We start from the raw sequence: 25,983 nt of genomic DNA, 5'->3' as shown, positions 1-25,983 counted from the left end.
CGTGTGACTGATATTCCGACTGGAGAAGCTTATATTTCGTGGACATAAACAAAAAAATGTATTTCTTATTTTATAATACATGTTGAAATTGTCCACTGGGTGTCACTAGTTGCTAAAGCGTCAGGTTACATTGACTCTGCCCGTTTCAAAATGTGTATTTCAGCTGCACCACACAAAGAATGCCTTCGTTTCGGATTTGATCTGTGCGTTTCCCGTGCGAACGTGGATTCCTGGAATATAATCTCAGGAATACTGAAGGTATTTTAAGTGGAATATATTTGTGGATGCTTTTCAAATTAATATACCAAAGGAGACACAGGATAAAACGGAAGAATTATGTCTTGGTCACGACCCCTGCTTTTCTGTTTGCTGTTCAGCTTTGCTGAGCTAATTGTAGCTCAAATAAAGTACTCGACTCCAGAGGAAGTTAAAATTGGATCTAATGTTGGAAATGTTGCCAAGGATTTGGGCCTTGACGTGAGTACATTGTTAAACAGGCGTTTTCGTATTGTGGCTGGAGCTCAAGACGCGCTATTTGAGGTAAACCCTAACAATGGGGTTTTGTATGTTGATAAGAATATCGACCGGGAACGTCTGTGCGACAGGAATGGTGCTTGTTTAATAGATCTGAAAATAGTGGTTGAAAATCCACTTGAAATCCATTATGTCACAGTGGAAATAACCGATGCAAACGACCATGTACCGACATTTGTCGAGGAAGAAAAGATCATCGAAATAACAGAAAATACTTTGCCAGGAGCACGATTTCAATTACCTATCGCACGAGATCCAGATATCGGAATTAATTCAGTCCAGCGCTATAAACTCAGTCAAAACGATCATTTTAATCTTGAAATTAGAGAAAGGGGAGAGGACAAAATCCCTTTCTTGGTGCTGCAGAGGGACTTGGACCGAGAGCAGAAAACAAACCATAGCTTGGTTTTAACCGCTATGGATGGGGGGACACCACAGAAGTCAGCACATCTTAATCTTACCATAAATGTTCTCGATATCAATGATAACCGACCAACTTTTTCGAAGGAGGTTTATTCTGTATTATTACAAGAAAATGTTGCTTTGGATGCGGTTGTAACAAAAGTGCAGGCAACTGATCTCGACGAGGGAGCTAATGGAGATGTCGAATATGCATTTGGAGGCGACCTTAACTCCAAGGTTTTGGAGCTATTTACTCTAGACAGAAATACTGGCGAAATAAGGGTTAACGGACACATTGACTATGAAGCAGCTGATGTTTATAATTTAGACGTCCAAGCCTCGGACAGAGGTCAGCCCCCTACGAAAACGGACTGTAGAGTTATAATAAAGATTCAAGATGTGAATGACAACGAACCAGAAATAGAGGTGACATCTATATCTAGCATGGTCCCAGAGGATTCAAAACAAGGTACCGTGATCTCTCTTATTAGTGTTACCGACATTGATTCTGGCCTGAATGGCAAAATCAAGTGCAGTCTGACAGGAAATGTACCTTTTGAATTAAAACCGTCGTTTAAAGAAAACATGTATTCATTAGTGACAAAAGAAATACTAGACAGGGAAACTGTGTCACAGTATGACATTTCAATAACAGCTACAGATTTTGGTGAGCCTCCCCTTTCCACATTCAAAACGTTGAGTATAAAGGTGTCAGATGTGAATGATAATATCCCAGTGTTCACACACAATCCTTTGGAATTATATTTGACTGAAAGCAATGCTCCTGGTAAATCCATATTTTCTGTGAGTGCATTTGATAAGGACTTAAACGAAAATGCTGCAGTGTCCTATCGTATAATTAGAGGAGAACGTGGCCATAATGATATGGCATCTTTTTTGAATATCAACTCTGAAACTGGAGATATTTCGGCGCTAAAAAGCTTTGACTTTGAGACTCTGAAAACGTTCCAGTTCCAAGTTGTCGCCACAGATTCTGGAACTCCGTCACTAAGCAGCAACGTCACAGTGCACGTGTTCATTCTGGATCAGAACGACAATGCTCCAGTCATCCTGTATCCGGTCAGCTCTAACGGTTCTGCTGAAGGTGTGGAGGAGATTCCCCGCAATGTGAACGCAGGACACTTGGTGACTAAAGTCAGAGCCTATGACGCTGATATAGGATATAACGGCTGGTTACTGTTCTCACTGCAGGAAGTTACTGCCCACAGTCTCTTTGGTTTGGACCGCTATACAGGACAGATCAGAACACTTTCGCTCATTCACAGAGACAGACGAGGCTGAGCATAAACTGCTCATACTGGTGAAAGACAATGGCAACGTTTCCCTGTCAGCAACAGCTACTGTGGTTGTTAAACTTGTGGAGCCCAGAGAGGCTTTTGCTGCTGCTGATGTTAAAAGTGCAACAAAGGATGATGAGGATAATAATGTGACTTTTTACCTGATGATAACTTTGGGCTCAGTCTCAACACTTTTTCTCATCAGCATCATCGTGCTGATTGCAATGCAGTGCTCTAAGTCCACAGACTATACTTCTAAATATCTACAAGAGACTAACTATGATGGGACACTGTGTCACAGCATCCAGTACAGATCTGGAGACAAGCGCTACATGTTAGTTGGACCCAGAATGAGTATAGGATCTACTATAGTCCCGGGCAGCCATGCCAACACACTGGTGCTCCCTGACAGGAGGGGAACATCCACAGAGGTAAGACATTCATTAAACAATATTTACGCAGTATGTTGTCATGTACACAAATGTATGTTTATGCTTTGCTCAAAGTCTGTTTCCTACTTGCCTTTTGAACTGCCAATAAGTAGCATACTTGACATTAATCAATTTGAAATATAAAATAGACAGCCTTTTCTCGATTATTACCATTGTCCATGGTACCTAAATCATAATTGTCTTGTTCTCTCCAAAAAGTTCAAATGGGATTGTGGGAAAAGCAAGATGTGTGTTTCAGAAATGTGGGTCTCAGATTAGTAAAATTACCACAACCGGGATGGCAATTTGGATGGAAAGCACGACAATGCTGCAGTGTTACCTTTGAGCTTAATATGCAATATGCATGGAACCAGTTTTGGATGGAAGCACTTTTATTATAAGAAGGAAATGCTGGAGTTCATTGTAAATGGCATACATGGAGCTGAATCTCATGAACATGTGTCAACAAGTACAACCATGGTTAATCAAATCTATACTGTTTAAATAATCAGTAAAAGGCTGGCATATTGTTATCTGCAAGGCATATAACAGCATCTCTTCAAATTTTTTAAAGAACATGTAGGACAAGTTTGTTTTTATGAATTGCCATTGGGTGTCAGTATTACATCGAGAAACCAGAAACGACTTTGACCCTCCCCTTCCAAGGCTTTTGTCTCTTACTGAATAGAGGTTTGAGCGCATTTGAATCATGCAAACCAGTCGTTAGAATCAAGCTCTGAGTTTTGCAGAATACGCGTTATTCAGCGGGATGGATTTACATAACCGTTTTTCAAAGTAACCGGATCTTGTTGGTGAATGTGTTGTTGGATAATGATGGGGACCGATACAAAACCTCGGACAAAGGACTGCTCCTGGTTTGCTTTTTATTTGGCTTTACCCCTTCTGTTCGGAAATCAGGCTTTTGCTCAGATACGCTACTCTATTCCAGAGGAGGTAAGAGAAGGCACAGTTGTTGGAAATGTGTCCAAGGATCTTGGTGTTGAAATCCCCTCTTTGATTGCTCGACGGTTCCGCGTTGTGTCTGGAAGTAAGGACGCTATTTTTGAAGTAAACCAGGATAACGGGGCTCTGTACGTCAACAAGCACATTGACAGAGAGGAGCTGTGTCAGGGAGGCGGTGCCTGCCTTATGGAGCTCAAAATCCTCGTTGAATCTCCTTTGGAAATACACTACGTAATTATAGAAATTACGGATGTAAATGATCATTCTCCTAGTTTTCCTGAAAGGGAACAGATATTTGAAATAGCTGAGCACACATTACCAGGAAAGCGATTTCAACTGCATACTGCTCGCGACCCCGATGCTGGAGTTAACTCTATTCGCACGTACACTTTAACGTTAAATGAACATTTTGAAGTAGATATCCGCCAAAGCGATGAGGATAAAATACCATTTTTAGTGCTAAAGAAATCGTTGGACAGAGAACAAAAGAACAAACACACGCTGCTGGTTACTGCAGTTGATGGAGGTAAACCTCCAAAATCGGGCACACTTAATGTGTCTATTATTGTGCTGGATAGTAATGATAATCGACCGATGTTTAGTCAGGAGATTTACCACATTTCAATACACGAAAATGTTGCACTCGGTACTTCAATATTTAAAATGAATGCAACGGACCCAGACGAAGGCACAAATAGTGATATTGAATATAGCCTAGGAAAAACCTTAAAACGAAAAATCTATGATATGTTTGAGTTGGACAAATTAACTGGAGATATAACAGTTAGGGGAAATGTTGACTATGAAGAAAACGACGTTTATAAACTGGATGTTGAGGCGTCAGATAAAGGAACACCTCCACTGACAGGTGAGTGTAGAGTCGTTATAAAGATATTAGACGTCAACGATAATACACCGGAAATAGAAGTCACATCACTCGCAGATACAGTGTCTGAAGATTCAAAACCGGGAACAATTATTTCCCTTATCAGCGTAACGGACAAAGACTCCGGTGTCAACGGAAAAATAATATCAAGCATAACCTCAGACGTTCCGTTTGAATTAAAGCCCTCCTATAAGGAAAACACTTACTCGGTTGTCACTAAGGGATTATTGGATCGAGAGCAGGTGTCACATTATGAAATAACAATAAAAGCCACTGATTGTGGTGAACCTCCCTTATATACATTTAAAACTCTCAACATTCAGATATCAGATGTAAACGACAATCGTCCTCTTTTCAATAAAACGCCTTTAGAGTTTTATCTGGTAGAAAATAACATTGGCGGAAATTCTATATTCTCTGTAAGTGCAACAGACAATGACTTGAATGACAATTCAGTTATTTCGTATAGTATAGTGAGACAAGGCAGTCAAAATGACATAATGTCTTTCCTAAATATCAACTCTGAAACTGGAGATATTTTGGCGCTAAAAAGCTTTGACTTTGAGACTCTGAAAACGTTCCAGTTCCAAGTTGTCGCCACAGATTCTGGAGCTCCGTCACTAAGCAGCAACGTCACAGTGCACGTGTTCATTCTGGATCAGAACGACAACGCTCCAGTCATCCTGTATCCGGTCAGCTCTAACGGTTCTGCTGAAGGTGTGGAGGAGATTCCCCGCAATGTGAACGCAGGACACTTGGTGACTAAAGTCAGAGCCTATGACGCTGATATAGGATATAACGGCTGGTTACTGTTCTCACTGCAGGAAGTTACTGCCCACAGTCTCTTTGGTTTGGACCCGCTATACAGGACAGATCAGAACACTTCGCTCATTCACAGAGACAGACGAGGCTGAGCATAAAACTGCTCATACTGGTGAAAGACAATGGCAACGTGTCCCTGTCAGCAACAGCTACTGTGGTTGTTAAACTTGTGGAGCCCAGAGAGGCTTTTGCTGCTGCTGATGTTAAAAGTGCAACAAAGGATGATGAGGATAATAATGTGACTTTTTACCTGATGATAACTTTGGGCTCAGTCTCAACACTTTTTCTCATCAGCATCATCGTGCTGATTGCAATGCAGTGCTCTAAGTCCACAGACTGTACTTCTAAATATCTACAAGAGACTAACTATGATGGGACACTGTGTCACAGCATCCAGTACAGATCTGGAGACAAGCGCTACATGTTAGTTGGACCCAGAATGAGTATAGGATCTACTATAGTCCCGGGCAGCCATGCCAACACACTGGTGCTCCCTGACAGGAGGGGGACATCTACAGAGGTAAGACCTAAACAACACCATTTTAAACAATATGGTACCATGTTAAATGTTATGTTTTGCTCTTTGCAAAGGTTGCTTCGTATCGTGTCATACAAGTATTTTTCACAGCTACAAAGTAATTATGGGCAAAATCAAATATTTCAAAAGTAGTTTCTATATTATGTCAGTTCATACACATTTCTCTAGGTTCTATTTTGTCTCAATTATCAAAGAAAATGAGCATTTACTTAGAAAGGGATACAGAAATGCAAAATGTTTTTGTACACTCAATTGTCCAGGGTCCAGTGTTTTGATGTGCTAAACGTTTATAAATAGGGGCTGAAAGCAAAGTCTAAAATTCTCCAATTAAAAGTGTTAAAAAGTCATTTAAAAGTTAGGGATAAAAAAATGATCCAAAAGGGTACTTAGTTGAAGGAGGGGTGAATCGCAATTACACCCCTCTGTTGCTCCAGGTCACTTCCCCTTACTCGACCCGCCGGCGATAATCCACCTCCTTGCTGATGGTGTCCTGCGTTGCCCGGCTCTGCTCGTCACAGCCAATCCGCGTACATCCTTCCTGGATGTTAGCGTCTCCTAATTCCTGGCCTTGCTCGTTCCTTCCTGCTCTGTGTCTGCGCTCCTCGCTGTACACACGGGTTGCGCAATGCGCTCATTGCTGCTGCGGTTCCATGCTGCACTGCTTAGTTCAGGGGCAGTGGGAAATTGAATACATGTTGCTACGAACTCACACAATTAAAACACAGCAATACTTAATATCAAAACACATCAGATCCCATTAAAACTGACCGCGTCACATTATAATGACAACCATTTCCCTGATTATGACCGCTGTCCATGGTGCTGAAGATACAATGTTCCTGCTATTTACCGAGAAAGTCCCACAAAGGTATTTATTCAGAAATATTTGAGAAAATATCTTTCAAATTTGAGCCTGAAAGTACTGACAAACAATTGATTGGAAGTGTGATAATCTATAGAGTTCAGGATTAAGTATTCATGGACTTAGTTGTTTTGAAACAGAGTGTTGTTTTAGTGGAATGGTTGTGTAAATACTCGTGGTTGCTTCCCATGGGGCTGAAACTCGCGATCAAACGAATTTGCAATGTTACAAAAACGTATTGAAAAGTATTGATTTTATTATTCCTAAAACTCTATGACAATTTAACAGTCTGAGTTAATATGGCTCTACAAAAGTGCAACTAATCAATTTCTTTAATTAAATAAAATGATGTTGTTATTGTTCCTTAATGTACGGTTATTTATATCAGCTTTTTTGGGAAACGTGTTGTTACCTAAACATATAGCAAAGTTTATATTGAATAGTTGCCTCTGGGTGTCACTATTACATCGGGAAACCAGAGACGACTTTGAACCTCCCCTTCCAAGGCTTTTGTTTCTTACTGAATCAAGCAAACCAGTCGTTAGAGTCACAATTCGTCTCTTGCAAATCGCGTTATTCAACGGGATGGATTTAAATAACCGTTTTTCAAAGTAACCGGCTCCTTTTGGTGAATGTGTTGTTGGATAATGATGGGGACCGATTCAAAACCTCGGACAAAGGACTGCTCCTGGTTTGCTTTTTATTTGGCTTTACCCCTTCTGTTCGGAAATCAGGCTTTTGCTCAGATACGCTACTCTATTCCAGAGGAGGTAAGAGAAGGCACAGTTGTTGGAAATGTGGCCAAGGATCTTGGTGTGGAAATCCCCTCTTTGATTGCTCGACGGTTCCGCGTTGTGTCTGGAAGTAAGGAGGCTATTTTTGAAGTAAACCAGGATAACGGGGCTCTGTACGTCAACAAGCACATTGACAGAGAGGAGCTGTGTCAGGGAGGCGGTGCCTGCCTTATGGAGCTCAAAATCCTCGTTGAATCTCCTTTGGAAATACACTACGTAATTGTAGAAATCACGGATGTAAATGATCACTCTCCTAGTTTTCCTGAAAGGGAACAGATATTTGAAATAGCTGAGCACACATTACCAGGAAAGCGATTTCAACTGCAATCTGCACGCGACCCGATAATGGAGTAAACTCTATTCGTACGTACACTTTAACGTCAAATGAACATTTTGAAGTAGATATCCGCCAAAGCGATGAAGATAAAATACCATTTCTAGTGCTAAAGAAATCGTTGGACAGAGAACAAAAGAACAAACACACGCTGCTGGTTACTGCAGTTGATGGAGGTAAACCTCCAAAATCGGGCACACTTAATGTGTCTATTATTGTGCTGGATAGTAATGATAATCGACCGATGTTTAGTCAGGAGATTTACCACATTTCAATACACGAAAATATTGCACTCGGTACTTCAATATTTAAAATGAATGCAACGGATCCAGACGAAGGCACAAATAGTGATATTGAATATAGCCTAGGAAAAATCTTAAAACGAAAAATCTATGATATGTTTGAGTTGGACAAATTAACTGGAGATATTACAGTTAGGGGAAATGTTGACTATGAAGAAAACGACGTTTATAAACTGGATGTTGAGGCGTCAGATAAAGGAACACCTCCACTGACAGGTGAGTGTAGAGTCGTTATAAAGATATTAGACGTCAACGATAATACACCGGAAATAGAAGTCACATCACTCGCAGATACAGTGTCTGAAGATTCAAAACCGGGAACAATTATTTCCCTTATCAGCGTAACGGACAAAGACTCCGGTGTCAACGGAAAAATAATAACAAGCATAACCTCAGACGTTCCGTTTGAATTAAAGCCCTCCTATAAGGAAAACACTTACTCGGTTGTCACTAAGGGATTATTGGATCGAGAGCAGGTGTCACATTATGAAATAACAATAAAAGCCACTGATTGTGGTGAACCTCCCTTATATACATTTAAAACTCTCAACATTCAGATATCAGATGTAAACGACAATCGTCCTCTTTTCAATAAAACGCCTTTAGAGTTTTATCTCGTAGAAAATAACATTGCCGGAAATTCTATATTCTCTGTAAGTGCAACAGACAATGACTTGAATGACAATTCAGCTATTTCGTATAGTATAGTGAGACAAGGCAGTCAAAATGACTTAATGTCTTTCCTAAATATCAACTCTGAAACTGGAGATATATCAGCGCTAAAAATCTTTGACTTTGAGACTCTGAAAACGTTCCAGTTCCAAGTTGTCGCCACAGATTCTGGAACTCCGTCACTAAGCAGCAACGTCACAGTGCACGTGTTCATTCTGGATCAGAACGACAACGCTCCAGTCATCCTGTATCCGGTCAGCTCTAACGGTTCTGCTGAAGGTGTGGAGGAGATTCCCCGCAATGTGAACGCAGGACACTTGGTGACTAAAGTCAGAGCCTATGACGCTGATATAGGATATAACGGCTGGTTACTGTTCTCACTTGCAGGAAGTTACTGCCCACAGTCTCTTTGGTTTGGACCGCTATACAGGACGGATCAGAACACTTCGCTCATTCACAGAGACAGACGAGGCTGAGCATAAACTGCTCATACTGGTGAAAGACAATGGCAACGTTTCCCTGTCAGCAACAGCTACTGTGGTTGTTAAACTTGTGGAGCCCAGAGAGGCTTTTGCTGCTGCTGATGTTAAAAGTGCAACAAAGGATGATGAGGATAATAATGTGACTTTTTACCTGATGATAACTTTGGGCTCAGTCTCAACACTTTTTCTCATCAGCATCATCGTGCTGATTGCAATGCAGTGCTCTAAGTCCACAGACTATACTTCTAAATATCTACAAGAGACTAACTATGATGGGACACTGTGTCACAGCATCCAGTACAGATCTGGAGACAAGCGCTACATGTTAGTTGGACCCAGAATGAGTATAGGATCTACTATAGTCCCGGGCAGCCATGCCAACACACTGGTGCTTCCTGACAGGAGGGGAACATCCACAGAGGTAAGACTTTAAACATGTAGTGCTTCTTAAAACATGTTTACGAGAAAGCATTTTATATTTCCCTGCAAGTTTGTGCATGTTTCGAGAAAACATGTGCCCAAAAGTTCTTAAATCAAGGAGAATATCAACAAATGATAACTTACTTTAAAAGCAATGGCTTCCTCTGTTTTTGGTGTTATGCATGTATTTGTTTGTTGCAAAGTTACACTGATAACTGAGCAATGAGCAGTGAACTCTTTGGACAAATAAATCATTATGTAAATAGCAGTGATTGTCCATGGTATGCTGGATTGCAGTCAACGGGCAATACAATGTTTTATATGTTAATTATTTTTTCAGAGATATTACTTTGCATCAAAATTAACACATGAAGCCGCTTCGATTATAAGAAAACAATATTATATCAAGCTCTAGTTTTTTATTGACCATGTATTCACTTTGCTCACCATCTTTGCAGGTAGATATGTGACACAAATATAACTTTGTTACAAATAACGTTGTCAAATGTTGTCCTCTTGGTGTCACTGTGACACTGACGTGGCCATCATATATTTCGTTCCTCCTATTACAAAGCTTTTGTTTGGTACCTCACAGCAGAGATACATTTGATTTAAGAACGGGAGTCGAATAGGACAGTGTGGTAGACCATTATTGCCGCAGAAAGAAAAGCTTATGCTGTTGGATAATGATGGGGAGTCCACGACGACATCGCTCAAGTGACAGTCGTCGGTTTAATTTGTATTTTTCTCTATTGCTGATTTTCGGGAAACATGCTGTGGCTGAATTGAGGTACTCTATTCCAGAGGAGATGAAAGAAGGGACTTCTGTTGGAAATGTTGCAAAGGATCTTGGTCTGGATAAAACCTCTTTGATTGATCGAAGATTTCGAGTTGTGTCTGGATCTAAAGATGCTTTTTTCGAGGTAAACCCGAACAGTGGTGCGTTACAGATTCTTAAAAAGATCGACAGAGAGGAGCTGTGTCATGGGAGCGGTGTATGCACAATGGAGTTGAAGATCCTTGTTGAAAACCCTTTGGAAATGCACCATGTTGTCGTAGAAATTACTGATATAAATGATCACTCTCCCGGATTTCCTGAAAAGGAGCAACAATTTAAAATAGCAGAACATACATCTCCGGGAACCCGTTTCCAACTGCACGCGGCCCGTGATCCTGATGCTGGAATTAACTCCATCCGCACATATACATTGACGTCAAACGATCACTTTGAAATAGATGTTAGTCAAAGCGATGAGGATAAAACGCCGTATTTAGTGCTGAAGAAGTCCTTAGACAGAGAACAAAAGAGCAAACATGTGCTTTTTGTAACAGCAGTTGATGGCGGTAAACCTCAAAGATCAGGCACACTAAATGTTTCTATAATTGTTCTTGACACTAACGATAACCGTCCAGTGTTTAGTCAGGATACCTATCAAGTAGAAATATATGAGAACGTTCCAGTCGGTACTATTGTTACAAGAGTGAATGCAACAGATACAGATGAAGGGAACAACGGAGAAATAGAGTTTACTCTCAGCAAAGCATTATCGCGGAACATTTATGACATATTTGAATTGAATAGAGTAAGTGGAGAAATTAAATTGAAAGGTGCGGTGGATTTTGAAGAAACGGAGATATACAAGATAGATGTTGAAGCATCTGACAAAGGAACGCCTCCATTAACAAGCCGCTGTAGAGTCATTATAAAAGTAAAAGACGTAAATGATAATCCACCAGAAATAGAAGTCACATCACTGTCTAATACAGTGTCTGAAGACTCAAAGCCTGGCACAGTGATTTCCCTTATTAGTGTGACAGATAAGGACTCCGGTGTCAACGGAAAAATAATATCAAGCATAACTTCAGACGTTCCTTTCGAGTTAAAGCCCTCTTATAAAGAAAACATTTATTCAGTTGTCACAAAAGGATTTTTAGACCGAGAGCAGGTGTCGCATTACGAAATAACAATAGAAGCCACCGATTGTGGGGAACCTCTCTTATCTACTTTCAAAATCCTCAACATTCAGATATCAGATGTAAACGACAACATACCATTATTCTCTCAAAATACATTACAGTTTTACCTTTCAGAAAATAACGTTGCTGGAGGGTCGATATTCTCTGTAAGTGCAACGGACAAAGATGTAAATGAAAACGCAGTACTTTCTTATCAAATAGCGAGAGGAAATGAACTGGCAATGTTTCTCAGTGTAAATTCAGATAACGGAGATATTTCGGCGCTAAAAAGCTTTGACTTTGAGACTCTGAAAACGTTCCAGTTCCAAGTTGTCGCCACAGATTCTGGAACTCCATCACTAAGCAGCAACGTCACAGTGCACGTGTTCATTCTGGATCAGAACGACAACGCTCCAGTCATCCTGTATCCGGTCAGCTCTAACGGTTCTGCTGAAGGTGTGGAGGAGATTCCCCGCAATGTGAACGCAGGACACTTGGTGACTAAAGTCAGAGCCTATGACGCTGATATAGGATATAACGGCTGGTTACTGTTCTCACTGCAGGAAGTTACTGCCCACAGTCTCTTTGGTTTGGACCGCTATACAGGACGGATCAGAACACTTCGCTCATTCACAGAGACAGACGAGGCTGAGCATAAACTGCTCATACTGGTGAAAGACAATGGCAACGTTTCCCTGTCAGCAACAGCTACTGTGGTTGTTAAACTTGTGGAGCCCAGAGAGGCTTTTGCTGCTGCTGATGTTAAAAGTGCAACAAAGGATGATGAGGATAATAATGTGACTTTTTACCTGATGATAACTTTGGGCTCAGTCTCAACACTTTTTCTCATCAGTATCATCGTGCTGATTGCAATGCAGTGCTCTAAGTCCACAGACTATACTTCTAAATATCTACAAGAGACTAACTATGATGGGACACTGTGTCACAGCATCCAGTACAGATCTGGAGACAAGCGCTACATGTTAGTTGGACCCAGAATGAGTATAGGATCTACTATAGTCCCGGGCAGCCATGCCAACACACTGGTGCTCCCTGACAGGAGGGGGACATCTACAGAGGTAAGACTTTAAACAACATCATTTTAAACAATATGGTACCATAATGTTATGTTTGTTTTTGCTCTTTTCAAAGGTTGCTTCGTATCGTGTCATACAAGTATTTTTCACAGCCACAAAGTAATTATGGGCAAAATCAAATATTTCAAAAGTAGTTTCTATATTATGTCAGTTCATACACATTTCTCTAGGGTTCTATTTTGTCTCAATTATCAAAGAAAATGAGCATTTACTTAGAAAGGGATACAGAAATGCAAAAGGTTTTTGTACACTCAATTGTCCAGAGTCCAGTGTTTTTTGTGCTAAACGTTTATAAATAGGGGCTGAAAGCAAAGTTGCTCCAATTAAAAGTGTTAAAAAGTCATTTAAAAGTTAGGGTTAAAAGGCTGATCCAAAAGGGTACTTAGTTGAAGGAGGGTTGAATCGCAATGACACCCCTCTGTTTCTCCATCACTTCCCCTTACTCGAGCCGCCGGCGATAATCCACCTCCTTGCTGATGGTGTCCTGCGTTGCCCGCCTCTGCTCGTCACAGCCAATCCGCGTACATCCTTCCTGGATGTTAGCGTCTCCTAATTCCCGGGTTGCGTTCCGATAATCCAAAAATCAGCTCCTAAATTCTAACCCTATCTCCTATTCTTTGACCTCTGAGTGAAACGTCACGGGGTTAAGGGATAGTGGATAGGATAATTCAAAAGGATTTAGGAGAAGAGACTGCGGTACTTTAGAGAATCCGAATGCACTTTCACTATCCGACGTGTTTATGATGCGCCAGCGGACGTCATGAATGTGCGTCTCTGCTGTGGGGAAACTATGGAAACTACAGTTTTCTATAGCGGACTACAACATGGATGTTTAATAAGAACGAGGGACTACTGTAAAGTCATCTAGAGACTCTGCACCGTGCTCTGATGCTGTTGTTTTATGCTTTATGAACGTGGACAACAGAGAAACATATTCTTCATGACCAAAGTTGGAATTGAAATAAAAAAGGAAAGTGAAACGTATGCTCGTCACCCTCTCCCTCCGGTCCACATTAATACAAATGATCCCAATACGTATGAACAATGAAAATATCTTAAAATCAATACAAATGTATTTATTATAAACGTTAGTCCTTAACACCTATCACTGTGTACATCACCATTCAAACATCTTTTAAAAGTTTAACAAACCCCAAACAGCTCAGTAAAGACTGTGAAATGTTGACTTTATTTGATCATTTCAGTAAAAACTAACGTTCATATTTCTCTTTTTGATTATAAAACTGATTAACGTTCAGAACAAAGCACTTTGGCTTAATAAGCCCCGTAACGTTCATGATATCATTTCTCTGTCATAATCGGTTGTTTCCGTGAACGGCCGACTGTTGAGTGACGGCAAATGCTGCGGCTGCAATGCATTGTGGGGCAGCATTTTCTCCTCTCCTTTCGTCAATGGAGGTCCAGTGGTTCCTAAACTAAAGGAGGTTATAAAGGAAGTTTGAAACCTCCTTTCCTTTCATTTGGAGAATTGGAACGGCACTTAACATGGCTGCCACTGACGTACTTCCGGGTCAGTTCACTTGGTTAGGAAGGTTCCTAAGCTAAATGGACTATCGGAACGCAACCCCGGCCTTGCTCGTTCGTTCCTTCCTGCTCTGTGTCGGCGCTCCTCGCTGTTCACACGGGTTGCGCAATGCGCTCATTGCTGCTGCGGTTCCATGGTGCTCTGCTTAGTTCAGGGGCAGTGGGACATTGAAAATATGTGGCTACGAACTCACACAACTAAAACACAGCAATACTTAATATCAAAACACATCAGATCCCATTCAAACTGACCGCGTCACATTATAATGACAACCATTTCCCTGATTATGACCGCTGTCCATGGTGCTGAAGATACAATGTTCCTGCTATTTACCAAGAAAGTCCCACAAAAATATTTTTATTTAGAAATATTTGAGAAAATATCTTTCAAATTTGGGCCTGAAAGTACTGACAAACAATTGATTGAAAGTGTGATAATCTATAGAGTTCAGGATTAAGTATTCATGGACTTAGTTGTTTTGAAACAGAGTGTTGTTTTAGTGGAATGGTTGTGTAAATACTCGTGGTTGCTTTCCATGGGGCTGAAACTCGCGATCAAACTAATTTGCAATGTTACAAAAACGTATTGAAAAGTATTGCTTTTATTATTCCTAAAACTCTATGACAATTTAACAGTCTGAGTTAATATGGCTCTACAAAAGTGCAACTAATCAATTTATTTAATGAAATGAAATGATGTTGGTATTGTTCCTTAATGTACGGTTATTTATATCAGCTTTTTTGGGAAACGTTTTGTTACCTAAACATATAGCAAAGTTTATTTTGAATAGTTGCCTCTGGGTGTCACTATTATATCGGGAAACCAGAGACGACTTTGAACCTCCCCTTCCAAGGCTTTTGTTTCTTACTGAAATGACTAAAGAAGGTATCTCAATCAAGCAAACCAGTCGTTCACACGTCGCCTCTTGCAAATCGCGTTATTCAACGGGATGGATTTAAATAACAATTTTTCCAAGTAACCGGATCCTTTTGGTGAATGTGTTGTTGGATAATGATGGGGACCGATTCAAAACCTCGGACAAAGGACTGCTCCTGGTTTGCTTTTTATTTGGCTTTACCCCTTCTGTTCGGAAATCAGGCTTTTGCTCAGATACGCTACTCTATTCCAGAGGAGGTAAGAGAAGGCACAGTTGTTGGAAATGTGGCCAAGGATCTTGGTGTGGAAATCCCCTCTTTGATTGCTCGACGGTTCCGCGTTGTGTCTGGAAGTAAGGAGGCTATTTTTGAAGTAAACCAGGATAACGGGGCTCTGTACGTCAACAAGCACATTGACAGAGAGGAGCTGTGTCAGGGAGGCGGTGCCTGCCTTATGGAGCTCAAAATCCTCGTTGAATCTCCTTTGGAAATACACTACGTAATTGTAGAAATCACGGATGTAAATGATCACTCTCCTAGTTTTCCTGAAAGGGAACAGATATTTGAAATAGCTGAGCACACATTACCAGGAAAGCGATTTCAACTGCAATCTGCACGCGACCCCGATGCTGGAGTTAACTCTATTCGCACATACACTTTAACGTCAAATGAACATTTCGAAGTTAATGTCCGTCAAAGCGATGCCGGTAAGATACCATTTCTAGTTCTGAAGAAATCATTGGACAGAGAACAAAAGCACAAACACACGCTGCTGGTTACTGCAGTTGATGGAGGTAAACCTCCAAAATCAGGCACACTTAATGTTTCTATTATTGTTCTTGATATTAATGATAATCGTCCGATGTTTAATCAGGAGATTTACCACATTTCAATACACGAAAATATTGCACTCGGTACTTCAATATTTAGGTTGAATGCAACGGATCTGGACGAATACACTAATGGGGAAGTCGAATACAGCCTAGGAAAAACCTTGAGGCGTAAAGTATATGACACATTTGAATTGAATAAATTAACTGGAGAAATCAAAGTTAAAGGAGTAGTGGATTATGAAGAAATCGACATATATGAACTGGACATTGAAGCATCAGATAAAGGAACACCTCCACTGACAGGTGAGTGTAGAGTAATTATTAAGATAATAGACGTTAACGATAATCCACCGGAAATAGAAGTCACATCATTGTCAAATACAGTGTCTGAAGACTCAAAGCCAGGAACAATTATTTCACTTATAAGTGCAACAGATGTAGACTCCGGTGTAAATGGGAAAATAATATCACAGATATCTAATGACGTACCCTTTGAATTAAAGCCTTCCTATAAGGAAAATACTTACTCGGTTGTCACTAAGGGATTATTGGATCGAGAGCAGGTGTCACATTATGAAATAACAATAAAAGCCACTGATTGTGGAGAACCCGCCTTATCCGCCTATAAAACTCTCAGCATTCAGATATCAGATGTAAACGACAACTCTCCTCACTTCGACCAAACCTCTTTGGAATTGTATCTGGTTGAAAATAACGTTCCTGGAAATGCTATTTTCTCTGTAAGCGCAAGAGACAATGACTTGAATGACAATTCAGCTATTTTGTATAGTATAGTGAGACAAGGCAGTCAAAATGACATAATGTCTTTTCTAAATATCAACTCTGAAACTGGAGATATTTTGGCGCTAAAAAGCTTTGACTTTGAGACTCTGAAAACGTTCCAGTTCCAAGTTGTCGCCACAGATTCTGGAACTCCGTCACTAAGCAGCAACGTCACAGTGCACGTGTTCATTCTGGATCAGAACGACAACGCTCCAGTCATCCTGTATCCGGTCAGCTCTAACGGTTCTGCTGAAGGTGTGGAGGAGATTCCCCGCAATGTGAACGCAGGACACTTGGTGACTAAAGTCAGAGCCTATGACGCTGATATAGGATATAACGGCTGGTTACTGTTCTCACTGCAGGAAGTTACTGCCCACAGTCTCTTTGGTTTGGACCGCTATACAGGACGGATCAGAACACTTCGCTCATTCACAGAGACAGACGAGGCAGAGCATAAACTGCTCATACTGGTGAAAGACAATGGCAACGTTTCCCTGTCAGCAACAGCTACTGTGGTTGTTAAACTTGTGGAGCCCAGAGAGGCTTTTGCTGCTGCTGATGTTAAAAGTGCAACAAAGGATGATGAGGATAATAATGTGACTTTTTACCTGATGATAACTTTGGGCTCAGTCTCAACACTTTTTCTCATCAGTATCATCGTGCTGATTGCAATGCAGTGCTCTAAGTCCACAGACTGTACTTCTAAATATCTACAGGAGACTAACTATGATGGGACACTGTGTCACAGCATCCAGTACAGATCTGGAGACAAGCGCTACATGTTAGTTGGACCCAGAATGAGTATAGGATCTACTATAGTCCCGGGCAGCCATGCCAACACACTGGTGCTCCCTGACAGGAGGGGAACATCTACAGAGGTAAGAAAAGTGTTTTTGGATGTTTTGATTTTCGCATCCCCTGCATACTCAATACTATGTGTGAAAGCCAGCAAGCCCCCCTCTAACGGGGAAATACTTTACATAGCAATAATTAAATAGCAGAGAAGTGATACATTACTCACGATCAGCATTAACACTGGTACATACATTGTGATTAGTTGTAATTGTGTGTACTACAACTTAACTTGAGAGCAGAGTTTTCATTCTGTTTTCGTTTTTCATCTGCCTAGTGATTTTTATCATGTGTTATGGGGCTTGCAACTTGTGTGCTTTAATACGTGTTGACAGCTGCAGTTCATGAGCTTTAGTAATATCCTGGAATAGATGAGATGTAAATAAAAGGATCGTGGTTGATTCCACTACTAAAGCTTATCCCCACTGTTAAACAGTTATATATAAGTGTATGTCTCATAAAACTTCTGAACATTTGAAGATTATATTTTTTGTGTTAATTTAACACTAACATCTTATAATAATAATAATAATAATAACGATTCTAACGCTTGGTGTCAGTGTAGCTCAGTGTTTCTGTGACTGGCAGCACTTTACGTCACGAGCTGTTTGTGGATCGAGTCCTTGCATTTTGCAGAGCATACTTGAGCAAATAAGATCGCAATTGCCACCAAAGAGTGTGTTTAATATTCGACCGTTTTTGTAAAAGCAGACGTTGGATGTTGTGAAGAAAGATGGCGGATTAAGTTTCATTTATTTCAAGACGTAGTTAATGGACTGTTCTTTATCGCCCATACGAGCCATGGAACAAAGAGGACGCAAATCACGGACCCCGCGACAATTTTGGTTTGCCTTGATGGTTGTTTTGGATATTTTATGGAGAGGAGCTACAGCACAGATCAGATATTCAATATCTGAGGAGGTTCAAGATGGAACCGTGGTCGGGAATATAGCGAAGGATTTGGGGCTCGATAAGAGTGCACTCACAGACAGAGGATATCGCATTGTAACAGGCTCAACTGAGCCCCTGTTTCAAGTTAATCAAAATGATGGTATATTGTATGTTAAAAAAAGAATAGATAGGGAGGAGGTGTGCGACCGGACCAGCCCGTGTTTGATCAACCTCAAAACTGTGCTAGAAAACCCGCTGGAGATCCACTACGTGGCGGTGGAAATACTAGATATAAATGACCACTCGCCTGTTTTTACGGAGAAAGAGAAACGGCTTGAGATATTTGAGTCGGCTTTACCAGGGGCGAGATTTCAACTACAGGCTGCGCGTGACCCCGACGTTGGCCAGTTATCCATTCAGCAATATCGGCTGAGCCATAACGAGCATTTTATATTAGAAGTGAAGGATAGAGGCGAAGACCGTAAGGTACCATTTTTAGTCCTGCAGAAACAGCTAGATAGAGAAACAGCCGGGAAACACAAACTGCGTCTTACAGCAGTGGATGGAGGAAAACCTGCGAAATCTGGCGCTATAGAAATTACTGTGGATGTGCTTGATGTTAATGACAACTCCCCTGTGTTTACAAAAGAGTTGTATTCTGCAACTCTACAAGAAAGCGTTCCCGTTGACACTGTAGTCATTCAGTTAAATGCAACAGATCTGGACCAGAGTGCAAATAGCGAGATAATATATTCATTTGGTAACGAAGTTGATGCAAAATTAAAGGATATCTTTAAAATAGACGCAAACACTGGTGAAATTAAAGTCATCGGTAAAATAGACTTCGAGACAACTAAAAGTTATGATATTGACATTCAGGCGTCCGATAAAGGACAAGTTCCTCTAACAACTGACAAAAGTGTTATGATAACAGTTATTGATGTTAACGATAATGCACCTGAGATAGAAGTAACATCATTTTCTAGCTCTATCAAGGAGGATTCAAAGAAGGGAACTACTGTAGCCCTGATTAGTGTTCGGGATTTAGACTCTGGAATCAATGGAAAAGTCATTTGCACCATCAAAGAGGATGTTCCTTTTACTTTATCTCCATCGTTACAGGAAAACATGTACGCTGTTGTAACCAGGTGTCAACTGGATAGGGAAATGGTTGCCCACTTTGAATTTACAATTGTCGCTAAAGACACAGGTGATCCGTCCTTTTCAACTGAAAAGACCATGAGTGTCGTAGTATCAGATGTAAATGACAACAATCCAGAGTTTTTAACAAGCCCCTATGTATTTTATATCACCGAGAATAACAGTCCTGGAGCCTCAGTATTTTCAGTTAGAGCTTCTGATCGTGATGAAAGCGATAACGCTGTCATTTCATATCATATTCTCAGAGATGGCAGAGAAGCAAATAAATTGACCTCATTTCTAAATATCAACTCTGAAACTGGAGATATTTTGGCGCTAAAAAGCTTTGACTTTGAGACTCTGAAAACGTTCCAGTTCCAAGTTGTCGCCACAGATTCTGGAACTCCGTCACTAAGCAGCAACGTCACGGTGCACGTGTTCATTCTGGATCAGAACGACAACGCTCCAGTCATCCTGTATCCGGTCAGCTCTAACGGTTCTGCTGAAGGTGTGGAGGAGATTCCCCGCAATGTGAACGCAGGACACTTGGTGACTAAAGTCAGAGCCTATGACGCTGATATAGGATATAACGGCTGGTTACTGTTCTCACTGCAGGAAGTTACTGCCCACAGTCTCTTTGGTTTGGACCGCTATACAGGACAGATCAGAACACTTCGCTCATTCACAGAGACAGACGAGGCTGAGCATAAACTGCTCATCCTGGTGAAAGACAATGGCAACGTTTCCCTGTCAGCAACAGCTACTGTGGTTGTTAAACTTGTGGAGCCCAGAGAGGCTTTTGCTGCTGCTGATGTTAAAAGTGCAACAAAGGATGATGAGGATAATAATGTGACTTTTTACCTGATGATAACTTTGGGCTCAGTCTCAACACTTTTTCTCATCAGCATCATCGTGCTGATTGCAATGCAGTGCTCTAAGTCCACAGACTGTACTTCTAAATATCTACAAGAGACTAACTATGATGGGACACTGTGTCACAGCATCCAGTACAGATCTGGAGACAAGCGCTACATGTTAGTTGGACCCAGAATGAGTATAGGATCTACTATAGTCCCGGGCAGCCATGCCAACACACTGGTGCTCCCTGACAGGAGGGGGACATCTACAGAGGTAAGACGAATGCATATTCAAACTCCCTTACCTGTCATGTACTGTCATGGCAATATGAATACTTACATTTAAACAGGTTGATATCAAATCATTTTTGAATTTGGTCTTACATTAAAACTTTAACACTTTTATTTAAACAGGATCTGCCCTTGAGGTCTATGCATTATATCTGCCTGAAATCCCATGTTTTACATACTTCTTCTGTGTTGTTGGATAGTTGGTTGTGTACAGTTTATATTATTGCAGTTAGTCAAAGCGAAATCAGTTCCTACACCTCTGGGTGCAGAAAAAGGTGTTGCTGTCCGTGGTGCTGGAAGTATTTTACTATAGTTTTCCATTTCTTTTGGCATATAAATAAGGACTTCATTGCAGTTTACATTCATCAAAATAGTTTAAGAGACAGATGATTGTGACTCTAGTGTAGTAACTGTTAACTGCAAATACTTAGTGCTTCTTGACAGGAGGGGGGCATCTGCAGAAGTAAGACATATTTTAGATTAAACTGTGGTGACGAACTGTAACTGCTTTTTGACTAAACATATCAATGTGGTTTGTTTTCTGCATAATTTTATACTGTGTTTGTCATCATAGTTTACCTTGGTAATTATAACCATATGTCATGGAGGTAATTTAAATGTACTTGAAAAAGGAGATGCATTTTACTTTTAAATTATCGTAGTCACCTGATGGGCAATGATATGGACAATGATTGTGGCCTTTTGTTTTGTTTGCATCATGTATATGTACGGGGTGGTCGTTTTTAAAGGCAGAGCCACCCAAATACCAAAATGCCTGACAAAGCCACCTGGGGAGTTTCGCCCGCAGGAGATATTTAATTTACACCTCAGAACTAAGAAGGCTCTACAAGTTTGTGACTGACACAAGACAGAGACGTGGTTCAATTATAATGAAACAGTTTAATTCATTATGTCAATCACATGTATTTGTTTATTCTTGGTAAAAACACTTGATATAGAAAATGACTAAAATCAATGAGGGAAAAAGGGGAGTGGGCAGATGCCAGCCGGGGGAGGCAGTCTAACAGGGCTGTGTCCCACTTACCCACCGGTGCTCACTGCAAGCCAAAACTCACTGCAAACCAAAACTCACTACAAAGTGTCCCAGTGCTCCTATACAAGCCGTGAAGGGAATCAGACTGTGGGCCTAGCCTCCTCCACAGCTGGCTCCAACTCCACTACAAGGGGCAAAGAAACAACAAATGAGTATAAAGCAGAAGAAACAATTATCCAGTTGGTCCAAACGAGCAAACCGTAAAATACACTAAAACCCTAAATATGAGACAACAAAACTAAATTCAAACAAAACCTAACTATAGCAAAACAGCACCACCTAGTTGGAAGAACACATTGTACATTAGATTACAATACAAAAGTACACATTTAAATATTTTAACTTAGGTAATTGTAAACTTACCACTACTCAGTATGATGAATACTAAAGTACTAAGGACCAACACACATCCCTCCAGATTAACAGGACTGCAGGCATCACATTTGGCCAAAGGAACACCAGGTGGACCAGGATACAAGCTGACAGTAGGCTAATACAAATTAATGTAGTTCAGTGCTAGTATAAGATGCACATGAGTAATATTAAGCTGTTGATCAAACATGACATCCAGTATCTGACAATTTACCTATCCTAAGGCGCCATGTGGCAACAGGCAGACAGCAAACGAAACAAAGGCTGCCATGATGCCACAGGTGCCTTAAATACCAATGAGTTAATTAGGGGTTGGCTCTGGGGGAGGAGTTGACCTACTTTAGGTGATGGTGGGTTCAGGGCGTAGAGATGAGTGTGGGACAGTTACCTGAACCCGGCATTCCTGCTACATATATATCGTAAGCCGTCTATTTGTTCCATATCAACCGTCTTTTTTCATCAAATGGCTTGATAATACAATACAACGGAGAAACATATTTTTTTTATCGAGCTGTATTGAGGTCGCAGTCCTTGGTGCTGGGAGCGGAAAGAGTTATTTTAATCAATGTTTAAAGTCTGGGCAGCCTCCTCCTCTCTTTCAACACAATATAATACATATGCTATAACTAAAAACAAAATACCATTAACCATAATGTGTATTAAGTGCCTCACATTTCTGCAGTGAGAAAATGGGTCGCATGGTGTCAGTGAAAAGTAAAAATTCAGCAGTACACGAGCTTGTCGTCATAGCAGTTTGGTTCCTCCTCTTCAAAACATTTTACTTCGATACTGGCAGGACCGTTTTTCTGCTCATGCCTTGATACATGATCGGTTTAGCGCATTTTCTGGAAATACAGGAAGTGAATTAACAGGTTATACATGTAAGAAGGCGCTGGATTTTGACTTCACAACAGAGCTTTGTGTAGCTTGTAATGGATTACTGATGATTTCGGGTTTAACCATGGAACAAAGAACATGCGAGATGCGGAGGGCGCGAGGATGGTTTCTCCGCTGCATGGTTGCTGTGCTTTTGTGGAGCGCGGCCTCAGCGCAAATACGATATTCAATCTCGGAGGAAGTTAACGAAGGAACTGTGGTTGGAAATATAGCGAAAGATCTGGGATTAGATAAAAGCACATTGAAAGACAGGAAGTATCGGATTGTTTCCAGTAATGCGGATCCGCTTTTCCACGTGAATCAAAACGATGGTGTCCTGTATGTGAGCCGGAAGATTGACAGAGAGGAGGTGTGCGCGCAGAGCAATACGTGTTTAATGAATCTGAAAACCGTGCTGGAAAACCCACTGGAGGTGCATTATGTTGGTGTGGAAGTGATGGATATAAATGACCATTCTCCTAGTTTTTCAGAAAAAGAGAAACGGTTGGAAATATCTGAGTCTGTGTTGCCCGGAGCACGGATTCAACTAAAACCTTCACGGGATCCAGACAGTGGACATTTCTCCGTGCAGCAATATAAACTCAGCCAAAACGATCACTTCCGTTTGGAAGTTAAGGATAAGGGAGAAGATGGTAAAATACCAATATTGGTTGTACAAAAATCCTTGGATAGGGAAAGGGCAAAGAGCCACTCATTATTGTTGACTGCTATGGATGGAGGAAAACCTCCAAAATCTGGCACCATGAATATTGTAGTGAATGTTCTAGATGTAAATGATAATGCGCCTGTTTTCTCTAAAGATGTTTATTCTGTGATGCTCATTGAAAATGCTCCGGTAGGCACAACAGTCATACAAGTGAATGCAACTGATTTGGATGAAGGACCCAACAGAGATGTAGTTTACTCATTTACAAATAGTATGAATCTAAATATTTTAAACCTTTTTGATATCAATGCTTTAACAGGCGAGATAAAGGTAAAAGGATTAATAGATTATGAGGAGAAAGACAGATATGAAATTGAAATTGAGGCATCAGATAAAGGCCTTGCTCCTCTTATAACAGACAAAAGCGTCATCATTAAGATAGTAGACGTTAATGATAACGCACCTGAGATTGAAGTTACCTCATTTTCAAGCTCGATCCCTGAAGATTCAAGACCTGGAACTACAGTAGCCCTTATCAGTGTAAATGACTTGGACTCTGGTCTCAATGGAAAAGTGTTTTGCGCTGTAAATAACGATGTACAATTTACTTTATCCCCATCCTCAAAAGACAAAATGTTTTCATTGGTGACCAAATCCCCCCTGGATAGAGAGAAACAGTCACAATATGTCTTGACAGTAACTGCAAAAGATGCTGGTCAACCTCCATTATCATCTGAGAAGACAATACATGTAGTGGTTTCAGATGTGAATGACAACAGTCCAGAGTTTTCATTGAGTCCATATACTTTCTATATCACTGAAGCTAATGAGCCAGGCACCTCTGTGTTTTCTGTTAAAGCTCTTGATCGTGATGAGAACGATAATGCACGAATAAACTATCATATTCTCAGAGATGGCAGTGAAGGAAATAAATTGACGTCATTTTTAAATATCAACTCTGAAACTGGAGATATTTTGGCCCTAAAAAGCTTTGACTTTGAGACTCTGAAAACGTTCCAGTTCCAAGTTGTCGCCACAGATTCTGGAACTCCGTCACTAAGCAGCAACGTCACGGTGCACGTGTTCATTCTGGATCAGAACGACAACGCTCCAGTCATCCTGTATCCGGTCAGCTCTAACGGTTCTGCTGAAGGTGTGGAGGAGATTCCCCGCAATGTGAACGCAGGACACTTGGTGACTAAAGTCAGAGCCTATGACGCTGATATAGGATATAACGGCTGGTTACTGTTCTCACTGCAGGAAGTTACTGCCCACAGTCTCTTTGGTTTGGACCGCTATACAGGACGGATCAGAACACTTCGCTCATTCACAGAGACAGACGAGGCTGAGCATAAACTGCTCATACTGGTGAAAGACAATGGCAACGTTTCCCTGTCAGCAACAGCTACGGTGGTTGTTAAACTTGTGGAGCCCAGAGAGGCTTTTGCTGCTGCTGATGTTAAAAGTGCAACAAAGGATGATGAGGATAATAATGTGACTTTTTACCTGATGATAACTTTGGGCTCAGTCTCAACACTTTTTCTCATCAGTATCATTGTGCTGATTGCAATGCAGTGCTCTAAGTCCACAGACTATACTTCTAAATATCTACAAGAGACTAACTATGATGGGACACTGTGTCACAGCATCCAGTACAGATCTGGAGACAAGCGCTACATGTTAGTTGGACCCAGAATGAGTATAGGATCTACTATAGTCCCGGGCAGCCATGCCAACACACTGGTGCTTCCTGACAGGAGGGGAACATCTACAGAGGTAAGATTTTAAGAAATGTAATCATTTCTAAAATAATAGATGTGTTTTTAGATTTCCTCCAATTGAGACTGAGCTTCCAACTTCTGTTTGCAAAAGGTTCTATCTGGTGCAATATTCTCTCTTTGCTGCTCTCATTTGTAGATTGTTTTATACACACTAATAATAATAATAATAATAATACATTTGATTTCTAAGCGCTTTTTCAGGTGCTCAAAGACACTTTACAGTGATGATGAAAAGGATACAATAACATATAAAACACTATACTCTCACGAGTACAATGAACATGAGAACATGTTCTATAATAAAATCTAAATGGGGTCATAAATTGCAACTTTATTTTGGGAAAAGTGTGAAAAGAGCTATAACAGATCAAA

At 40.7% G+C, this 25,983-nt stretch overlaps 4 protein-coding genes and 3 pseudogenes across 4 annotated transcripts; all 7 read left to right on the top strand.

Annotated features, from left to right (window-relative positions):
- The first annotated feature begins 210 nt into the window (after positions 1-210).
- On the top strand, positions 211-2,643 carry LOC117555775 (annotated as a pseudogene).
- A 740-nt stretch (positions 2,644-3,383) lies between these two features.
- On the top strand, positions 3,384-7,819 carry LOC117555773 (annotated as a pseudogene).
- Positions 7,758-9,314, top strand: LOC117555772 (protocadherin alpha-8-like). Its single transcript, XM_034230736.1, has one exon. It carries the CDS (start codon positions 8,109-8,111, stop codon positions 9,312-9,314), a length of 1,206 nt encoding a protein of 401 aa, XP_034086627.1. The 5' UTR covers positions 7,758-8,108.
- Positions 9,315-10,339: 1,025 nt separating this feature from the next.
- Positions 10,340-12,787, top strand: LOC117555906 (protocadherin alpha-3-like). The gene has a single exon (XM_034230956.1). It carries the CDS (start codon positions 10,427-10,429, stop codon positions 12,785-12,787), a length of 2,361 nt encoding a protein of 786 aa, XP_034086847.1. The 5' UTR covers positions 10,340-10,426.
- A 2,425-nt stretch (positions 12,788-15,212) lies between these two features.
- LOC117555771 (protocadherin alpha-8-like) lies at positions 15,213-18,053 on the top strand. Its single transcript, XM_034230735.1, has 2 exons — positions 15,213-17,708; positions 18,018-18,053. Exons 1-2 carry the CDS (start codon positions 15,336-15,338, stop codon positions 18,051-18,053), a joined length of 2,409 nt encoding a protein of 802 aa, XP_034086626.1. The 5' UTR covers positions 15,213-15,335.
- Positions 18,054-18,306: 253 nt separating this feature from the next.
- Positions 18,307-20,822, top strand: LOC117555770 (annotated as a pseudogene).
- A 2,252-nt stretch (positions 20,823-23,074) lies between these two features.
- On the top strand, positions 23,075-25,951 carry LOC117555904 (protocadherin alpha-3-like). Its single transcript, XM_034230953.1, has one exon. It carries the CDS (start codon positions 23,231-23,233, stop codon positions 25,616-25,618), a length of 2,388 nt encoding a protein of 795 aa, XP_034086844.1. The 5' UTR covers positions 23,075-23,230; the 3' UTR covers positions 25,619-25,951.
- Positions 25,952-25,983: the final 32 nt, after the last annotated feature.

Source organism: Gymnodraco acuticeps, unplaced genomic scaffold (genome assembly GCF_902827175.1).
Source record: "Gymnodraco acuticeps unplaced genomic scaffold, fGymAcu1.1, whole genome shotgun sequence".
Classification (NCBI taxonomy): Eukaryota; Metazoa; Chordata; class Actinopteri; order Perciformes; family Bathydraconidae; genus Gymnodraco; species Gymnodraco acuticeps.
This window is presented reverse-complemented; position numbering and strand designations above follow the sequence as displayed.

Bases quoted from the DNA above. Each gene is read 5' to 3' on its own strand.
- LOC117555772 (XM_034230736.1), top strand. From the start codon at position 8,109: ATGTTTAGTCAGGAGATTTACCACATTTCAATACACGAAAATATTGCA.
- LOC117555906 (XM_034230956.1), top strand. From the start codon at position 10,427: ATGATGGGGAGTCCACGACGACATCGCTCAAGTGACAGTCGTCGGTTT.
- LOC117555771 (XM_034230735.1), top strand. From the start codon at position 15,336: ATGTGTTGTTGGATAATGATGGGGACCGATTCAAAACCTCGGACAAAG. The intron at 17,709-18,017 runs GTAAGAAAAGTG...ACGTGTTGACAG, and splicing joins GGAGGGGAACATCTACAGAG to CTGCAGTTCATGAGCTTTAG.
- LOC117555904 (XM_034230953.1), top strand. From the start codon at position 23,231: ATGATTTCGGGTTTAACCATGGAACAAAGAACATGCGAGATGCGGAGG.